The sequence below is a fragment of the Homarus americanus genome, unplaced genomic scaffold (genome assembly GCF_018991925.1).
Source record: "Homarus americanus isolate GMGI-L3 unplaced genomic scaffold, GMGI_Hamer_2.0 scaffold37165, whole genome shotgun sequence".
In the NCBI taxonomy this organism is placed as follows: Eukaryota; Metazoa; Arthropoda; class Malacostraca; order Decapoda; family Nephropidae; genus Homarus; species Homarus americanus.
Window position 1 is genome coordinate 1 of NW_024716586.1, and position 10,000 is coordinate 10,000.

A 10,000-nucleotide genomic window follows, 5' to 3' on the forward strand; every position below is an offset into this window, starting at 1 on the left:
ACAACAGTATATGAACCATTAGACAACAGTATATGAACCCTTAGACAACAGTATATGAACCCCCAGACAACAGTATATGAACCCCCAGACAACAGTATATGAACCCCCAGACAACAGCATATGAACCCTTAGACAACAGTATATGAACCCCCAGACAACAGTATATGAACCCTTAGACAACAGAGAAGAGTGAGAGGCGGGTGAGAGAAGAGGCAAGGAGGAGGAGGAGGAAGAGGAGGAGGAGGAGGAGGAGGAGGAGGAGGAGGAGGGTAGAGAGTAGGAGGAAGAAAGTAATAAACTAATTTGTTTTCAAGGTAAATAAATTATTACACACACACACACACACACACACACACACATCGACTTAAATTGTGCGTAATATATCACTAGGCCTACTTAAGAGTAAGGCCTACCCAGAAGAGGGAGGGGGGCAGAGAGAAGAGGAGGGAGGCAGAAAGAAGAGGAGGGAGGCAGAAAGAAGAGGAGGGAGGCAGAAAGAAGAGGAGGGAGGCAGAAAGAAGAGGAGGAAAGATGAAGACTGGAAGAAGATGAAGTAAAGGAAAGTAGTACAGGAAAGAGGAGGAGGAGGAGGAAGAAGAAGAGGATGAGGTTTGAGGAGGAGGAAGAGGAAGAGGAGGAGGAAATTCAGAAAAGAAGAGTGATGTAATATTTTTGAGACCACGTTATCTGTCAACACTTTGGCAACTTTCCCCTACCCAACCATTTCCAAGGCTCATGTATAAAATTTCTCTCTCAGCGCTCAAAATTAATTAAACCATCCCCCAAAAAATACGGAAATATCTATCTCTCGTTATATCTACACTACTTTCTTTTATTTACGTTGATTTATATAATTGTTGTAAAAATTAGATGGATGGAAGAGACTCTTTCCAGATATATGCTTCCTGTTGTACTTAACGCAGCATGAACCGTTAACAGCTAAATCGATTAACAGATTCCGTTATGTATATAAGTTTATCCACACAATTAAATATTAACAGACGGCTAATATGCAAATGTCGTCTCTCCAAAACTAATTCTATCGTTTCTCAATAAATAAATAAATAAATAGAGAAAGAAAGATGCAATTTATACACAAAACATTTAAACAGAAACAATAATTATGCCTTAGCGACCATTAACATTTCAGAGCCTGGAGGGGGCTGGCCACATCCTGGTCACAGTAGGGGGCGTCTGTGGCCATCATAACTGTGGCCTGATAACCTCACCGTAATTGAACAACAACAACAACAACAACCACAACCACAACCACAATAATAATAATAATAATAATAATAATAATAATAATAATAATAATAATAATAATAATAATAACTTCTTTACATTCTAACAACTTTTAAAAGCCTCCACACATAACAATTCAGAGATTAGGTTAAGTTAGGTTAGGTTGATTTAATTATCAGGTAAAATAAGCTAGGATACTTAATCTTCTGGTCACTACAATCACAGCTAAAGATCACCACAATCAACCAAAATCACCACAATCACAGACCAACATACCCCTGTGATTGACTAAAGAGACCAGCTGATACACGTTTGGTACACGAGAAATGACCTACAACTACCATTAAACTTAATCCTCTTAAGAAATTGATTGTTTGTGAGAATTTTTAATTTTGTTTATTTTTTTTAATTAATTTATTTTTTTATTCTTGTTTGTTTTGTTTTTGTTTGGTTTGTTTTCTTGTTTGGTTTTGTTTGGTTTCTTTGTTTTTACTATTTTTATTTATTTTATTTATATTTTTTCCTTTGCTTGTTGCGTGTTCTTGGTTAAAGACTGCGGCGAGGGTCTTGACTATCGTTAAGTATTGGCTATCGTTAAGAATTGGCTATCGTTAAGTACTGGCTATCGTTAAGTATTGTCCATCTTTAATTATTGGCTATCGTTAATTACCCTGACTCATTCACCTTACATGAACTGTCGTTCATTAATCACCCGAAATTAACTACCGCCGACCTCCATAACTTCTATCAACCATTACCTTCAACACTAACTTCACTCACTGTAATACCTCACTAACTTCACTCACTGTAATACCTCACTAACTTCACCACTACCCTACACTAACTTTACTACTACCGCACACTAACTTCACTGTTACCCCACACTAACTTCACCACTACCCCACACTAACTTCACCACTACCACACACTAACTTCACCACTACCCCACACTAACTTCACTGCTACCACACACTTACTTCACCACTACCCTACACTAACTTCACTGCTGCCCCACAATAACTTCACTGCTACCACACACTTACTTCACCACTACCCTACACTAACTTCACTGCTGCCCCACACTAACTTCACTGCTACCACACACTTACTTCACCACTACCCCACACTAACTTCACTGCTACCACACACTTACTTCACCACTACCCCACACTAACTTCACTGCTGCCCCACACACACTTACTTCACCACCACCCCACACTCAACTTCACTGCTGCCCCACACTCAAGTTCACCACTATCTCCACACTAATCCTTCACTGCTGCCCCACACTAAGTTCACCACCATCCCCACACACCCCCACCACTCACCCCACACTAACTTCACCACTCCCCACACACTAACTTCACCACTACCCCACACCAACTTCACCACTACCCCACACCAACTTCACCACTACCCCACTACTCAACTCTCACTGCTCACACACCAATGCCCAGCCACACCAACTCACCACCACCCCACACCACTACCCACACACACCAACTCACCACACACCTACTTCCACCACCACCACACTAACTAGTCACACACTACCCCACACCACTTCACCCCCACCCCACCAACTCACCACTACCCCACCTAACTTCACCACCACCCCATACTAACTTCACTGCTACCACACACCAATCTCACCACTACCCCCCACACCAACTTCACCACTACTCCCCACACTAACTTCACCACTACCACACACCTACTTCCACCACACCCCACACCAACCACTGCCTACTCCCACACCAACTTCACTGCTACCACACACCCTACTTACCCCAGACACACTGCACACACACTACCCCACACTAAGTCTGAACACACCCCATCACTTCACCACTACCCCACACTTGTTTCCAACTTCACTGTTACCCCACACACACATTTTCCACCACCACCATCCCACCACTCAACTCTAATGCACCACTACCCCACACACACCAACTTCACCACTAACTCACCACTACCCCACACTCACCCCACACCAACTCTCCCACCCACACACCTTTAACTCACTGCTACCACACACTTACTTCCACCACCACCCCACACCAACTCTCACACCACTCACCCCACACCAACTTCACCACCACCCACACCTCACCACCACCCCCACACTCAACTCTCACCACTCACCCCACACCAACTTCACCACTACCCCACACTAACTTCACCCCACACACCAATCCCACCACACTAACTTCACTGCTGCCCCACACTCAAGTTCACCACTACCCCACACTAACTCCACCACCACCCCACACCTAACTTCACCATTACCCCATACTAACTTCACTGCTACCACACTAACTTCACCACTACCCCACACCAACTTCACCACTACCACTTCCCTAACTCACACTAACTCCCTCACCACTCCCGGCCAATTAACCACACACTCCCACACTACTTCACCACTACCCCACACTCATCCTCACCACCACCCCACACAACTCACCACCATCCCAATAACTAACTCACCACCACTCCAATAACTAATCACCACACCACCCCACACCAACTCACTGCTACCACACACCAACTCACCACTACCCCACACTAATCCCCACCACTTCAACTCTCACCACTCACCACACCACACACTTACTTCACCACTCACTCCCCACACTCAAGTCTCCACTGCCACCCCACACTAACTTCACTGCTACCACACACTTACTTCCACCACCACCTCCACACTCAATCCCTCACTGCTACCACACACCTCTACTTCACCACTACCCCACAACCAACTCACCACCACCCCACACTCAACTTCACTGTTACCACACACTTCATTTCCCACCACACACTCCCACACCAACTTCACCACTACCCCACACTCAACTTCACCACTCACCCCACACTAACTCCCCACCCCTACCCACACACCAACTTCACTGCTACCACACACTTACTCACCACTACTCCCCCACAATTAACCCCACACCAACACACCACTACCCCACACCAACTCCACCACTACCCCACACCAACTTCACCACTACCCCACACCAACTCACCACTACCCCACACTAACTTCACCACTACCCCACACTAACTTCACTGCTGCCCCACACTCACACCCCACACTAATCTTCACTGCTACCACACACTTTACTTCACCACCACCCCACACACTTCACTGCAACTCAATGCCACACACACTTACTACCCCACACCAACTCCACCACCACCCCACACCAACTCTCCACACACCCACCACACCCACACTCAACTCACTGCTACCACACACCCCTACTCTCACCACCACCCCACACCACCCCACCACCACCCCACACCAACTTCACTGCCACACACACTTACTTACTTCACCCACACAGTTCCCCACTCCCACACTAACTTCACTGCTACCACACACTTTACTTCACCACCACTACCCCACACTAACTCTCATACCACACACCCCACTTCACCACCACCCCACACCAACTCTTCACACACACACCATTTCCACCACTACCCCACACTAACTTTCACCACTACCCCACACCACCTCACCACTACCCCACACCACCCTCACCACTACTCCCCACACTCATCTCACCACTCACCACTCACTACCCCACACTAACTTCACCACTACCCCAATAATTAACTTCACCACCATTCCCCACACACAACTACTCACCACTACCCCACACTAACTTCACCACTACCCCACACTAACTTCACCACTACCCCACACTAACTTCACCACTACCCCACACTAACTTCACCACTACCCCACACTAACTTCACTGCTGCCCCACACTAACTTCACCACTACCCCACACTAACTTCACTCCAGTAGCCGCTCTGTTTGCCCGCCAGATTCACACACACATAAGTTGCTGTAATGGGCGACTGTATCACTCTCCTCGTGGGCTGTATTCTCTACTGTAATGTATCAACCCGATATATTGCATCGATTTTCATCCAATAGTCCCCTGCTATTTATTAAACCAGAGCCATTTTATTCGGTTTTATTTCCCAGAGATTTTTATTTTGGTTTAGTTTGTTTATTTTTATTTCCAGGACTTTTATTTTATTTTTTATTTATTTTTTTATTTTTTCCTCGAGACTTTTGTTTTATTTTATTTTTATGTTTTCCAGGACTATTTTTTTTCAGTTCTGCTTTTATTTTCTCACCGGATTCTTACTTTCTTTCCGGTCTATCTGATTTTTTTCCCCCGGACTTTTATTTCATTTTTATATTTGTCAATGCAATTTGTGACACTATGTAACTCACGGTATAAAAAGTTAAAGGTAAATATTTTTGGATTTTATTTTTTGCTTGTGTATTTTTCGATTTTTTTTACACACACACACACACACACACCTCTCTTACCCTATCTGTAATAAGCTGACGTTAAGCCCATGTTGCTGACACTACAGGCTGACTATCTCAACCTAACTATGATAGCTGTGGGAATAAGCTGACTTATCTCCCTCTGTAATAAGCTGACGCCAGGCCCATATTGCTGTCGCCATGGACTGACGACAAAATATTTCATCCTGTAACGTTTTAATGAAGGTTCGTTGCTTCACTTCCAACACTTTTATGTAAAGAAATAAATAACAGGAAACAGAAAGAAAAATAAACAAATAAAAAAAAGTTCTCTTGTTTATGTGATTCTGTGAGTTTTTTTTTATTTCAACTTTTTGTATATGGTGTCAGGAGGACCGCACGGGCTGGGGGTCAGCCATGCGTTCAGTACACAGCATATATTCGTGCTGCTTCGTCAGCCGTTGTCAGCAGGCGATGTCAGCCCCTGAATCTAACGAGTTTTAAACAATTATTTTTCCCGCCGAAGTTAAATAGTGTTTTTATTTTACTATTTTGTTGTTGTTTCTTGTTATTATTTTGTTGGTGTTTAAGTGCATAAAAACATTACATTTTAAATAGAGGCCGTTACGGGTGTTACTGGGAGTGTTACTGGGGGTGTTACGGGTGTTACTGGGAGTGTTACGGGTGTTACTGGGGGTGTTACGGGTGTTACTTGGGGTGTTACGGGTGTTACTTGGGGTGTTACGGGTGTTACTGGGAGTGTTACGGGTGTTACTTGGGGTGTTACGGGTGTTACTGGTGTTACTGGGGTGTTACGGGTGTTACTGGGGTGCATGGGTGTTACGTTACGGTGTTACTGGTGTTACTGGGGGGGTGTTACAGGTGTTACTGGGGATGTTACGGGTGTTACTGGGAATGTTACGGGTGTTATTGTGGGTGTTACGGGTGTTACTGGGAGTGTTACGGGTGTTACTGGGAGTGCTACGGGTATTACTGGGAGTGCTACGGGTGTTACTGGGGGTGTTACGGGTGTTGCTGGAGGTGTTATGGGTGTTACTGGGGGTGTTACTGGGGGTGTTACTGGGAGTGTTACGGGTGTTACTGGTGTTACTGGGGGTGTTACTGCACGTGTTATGAGCATTGCCCCGAGGCTGCCATATGGCAAGGCAGTCTCAGTCTGACTCCGTGGGCCGTGCATGGCACACGCTAGTCACTAGTTGTATTTCTCCTATCCGTTAATAAATGGACTTCAGTGTTGCCCGGTGTTTCCCTACCCATCACTGCCTTCTTCAGGGAACACTTGGAACCTTCAGTATCCTTGACTATGACTTGCAAGAGACGTCTTTTTGTGTCCGTGGGATGTCTTCTGTAGTTTCTTCGGGCCATATTCACTCTGTGGTTGAGTTCTTTCACCCAAGGACAGTAGTACCAGTAATCCTTGTACTGTTTTTGGAATAGCCTCTTCTGTTACCTGTGACTCGTTAGTCATATCTGTTACCTGTAGCTCCTTAGTCATATTTGCTACCTGTGACTCGTTAGTCATATCTGTTACCTGTGGCTCGTTAGTCATATCTGTTACCTGTGACTCGTTAGTCATTGTCAGTTGTCACAGGACCTTCAGGCAGAGAGGAAGGCCTTGTGGAAACTCGTAGTGTAAAAACGACATATATCACACTATTTACATCCACAGAGCAAGTTTCCATGTCCAAATATCTCCAATTACTTAACGCCCAATTCGGAGGCTATCTTGTACCCCACGTCGGCGTGAGTAGACCAGGCCTGGAGTTCCTGGTTGTCCATGCGGACCAGCTCAGTCGGTGGGTCACGCTGCTCTGCCGTGGCCATCACCACCAACACACAAATATGGCTCAGTTGCCAACTAATCTTAATACAATACATCGAAAGTCTTACATCTTATACCCTATAAAACAAAATATGGCTCTTACATAATGTTTTAACAACCCAAACTAAATAACACTGATATAAAGAAACATCGTAAATCAAAACACTAGATAATTTATATAAGCATAAAGCCCAGAATCATCCTCATTGACATTGCTCATTCTCGGGTATCACCTAATTAGCCAATCATAGACAGCAGTGTGGGCAGACATGTGACAGTACAAATGTCTTTGGTTAGGCAAATTTGGCGGCCATCTTGGAAAATAGGCGACATCTGGGAAGTTTGAATGTACAATCGCAAAGATGTGATAAGTAACTCGAATGTTCATACCAAATTTCATACTTGTACGATCATTTGTATGATTGTACTTGTTATCTCCTCTGTTATTAATGTCATGTGTATCATTAACTAACTCTTAGAAGCTCTTCTCTCTCTCTCAGCCTAAAACTACGCCGTGGTCTTAACTTCTCTCTCCAAGTCTCTTGACCTACACACTTGACCTCTCTCTCTCTCCATGCCTCTTGAACTACACACGTGCACAAACACACGTCAACTCAGCTCATAACTTCCCGATTACGAAAACAAACCAAAAATAACTTGTGTTTTATTTTTCGTCTGTTGGTTCTTATTTGTTCGTGGCAAACAACGCGTCCAATAGTGTGTTCTTTCTCTTTATCTCTCAGGCTCTCTGTCTGTCTCTCACTGTTTATTTGTTTACCCATAGACAAAGAGTGACTGTAAAGCACATTCTACACATTTATATTTAAACATTTGGGAGAAACCACACACTGAACGAACGAATTGTGCTCCTTAGCAGAGCCAACATCTTCCTGAGGTGCAGTTTGTGGCGACTGTGAGGTGTGGAGGATATAAGAGAAGGCAGAGGCCGGGAGTCGTCACATAATTGAGCAAGATGGTCCTAAGAGGCGTGTTGGTGGTGACGGTGTTGCTGGTGCTGAATCTCGGTCCTTCACACGGAACGCCCCTCATGGAGGAGAACGAGAGTGTAGCACATCATCTTAGTCCTGAGGTGGTACAGCAGCTCCTGGCGGTCACCAATAATACTCTCCACCATGTTCAGGATGTCAAGTCGTTGTTGACACCTCTTCAGGAGAACCAGGCCAGCGTGGACGTGTCAGGGAGTGCTGCGGGTGTTCTCCGCCGTGACATATCCATGCAACTTCTGCTGCTCCTGCTAGAAACCGAACAGGTGAGGCACAGCAGAGTACTAGAGCAGGTCAGTCAACAGATGAGGGGTGTGGGTGGGCGAGACACTGCTACCTCCGGCGAGCAGTGCAGCGCCGCCATCAACACCGTCCTGTTACATCTACTACAGCTGCAGCAGGAGGTGAGGCAGCTGGCGACACGGCACCCCTCCTTCTCTACAGGTGACAACACAGCTTCACAGCCACAACAGTCTCCCTCACAGCCACTACAGCCACAGCAACCAATCACCGGGGACAACAGCTGCAACACTCCCACCAACAGGTGAGCTTTAGGGCTGAAGAATCCCTCTTAATGTTGGGTGAAAACTTCTACTTAATGGCGACCTGACACCTCGCCACAATAATGAGTTCCTTGTCTGTGTAAGAGTTTGTCCCAGGCGATAAGTGTAACTCACTTCTGAAATTTTCATAAGTGAACAGAGCACATTAACTATATGATGTGTGTGTCCCTGGCAGGCCCCGCGACTGTCACGACCTGCTGCTGGCCGGCAACACCCGCAGCGGCGTGTATCAGATCTTTCCATACAGGTAAGACCTCTCACTTTACCTCCCCAAATGAAGGTCTTCTGTACCCTACTCCTCACCTCACCTCAGACTCTTCACTGCTCGTCTCCTCTCATCTCTACACACTTCTAAGTAACCCATAAGATATTTTCTACTGAGAAAATATCATTCAAAGTGCCGTACTCATATATTAGGGTTGGCGACCTTGGACCTCAATTGCAACAGTTTTCTCCCAGGTGTTGTATCTCTCTGGTGATCAAAGCTTCGATATCCATTAATCTATCCCAGTCTCTACCATTATCCCACGAACGCTTAGATTATGGCCAAATAATCCAATATTCTTTATTCTATAAATATGAACTATTTGTTTTTGGCTGAAATTATAACTTATTCATTTTTTTTCAAAACAGTGAAAAATATTGATAAACTTATAATTGAGTAACTACTTCCTGTTTAATATAGTCACCCCTTGCGTCTCCGCTGTGATTCACCTCAGTACGAGGGAATGTTCGCACTATGTGCAGGAGTTGCTTTAGAGCTTTACAACAATTGAACATTGCCACAGTTGGTTCTTGGCCCCCAGGTGCAAGAGGCAGGAGGAGGGCGTGCAGGTGTGGTGTGAGCTGGAAGGTGAGGAAGGAGGGTGGACCGTGGTACTGGCCCGACGCCCACTGGACCAACAGGTCAACTTCAACCGAGGCTGGAGAGACTACCGTGAAGGCTTCGGTGACCCAGACACAGAGTACTGGATTGGTAAGTGCTGTTGCCTGTTGAGTGGCTGGTCCCTACACCCAACAGCTCACTACAACACACTGCTGA

The 10,000-nt window shown here is 45.4% G+C and overlaps 1 protein-coding gene across 2 annotated transcripts in view; it reads left to right on the top strand.

Annotated features, from left to right (window-relative positions):
• The first annotated feature begins 8,292 nt into the window (after positions 1-8,292).
• LOC121858167 (techylectin-5B-like) overlaps positions 8,293-10,000 on the top strand; it is a 4,517-nt gene continuing 2,809 nt past the window's right edge. Inside the window, exons 1-3 of one of the 2 annotated variants that reach the window (XM_042354380.1) lie at positions 8,293-8,939; positions 9,134-9,205; positions 9,747-9,934. In XM_042354380.1, coding sequence (XP_042210314.1) covers positions 8,365-8,939; positions 9,134-9,205; positions 9,747-9,934 — 835 coding nt within the window. In that variant the 5' untranslated portion in view covers positions 8,293-8,364. The remainder of the gene's footprint in view (positions 8,940-9,133; positions 9,206-9,746; positions 9,935-10,000) is intronic. The other variant, XM_042354381.1, reaches the window with a different exon arrangement.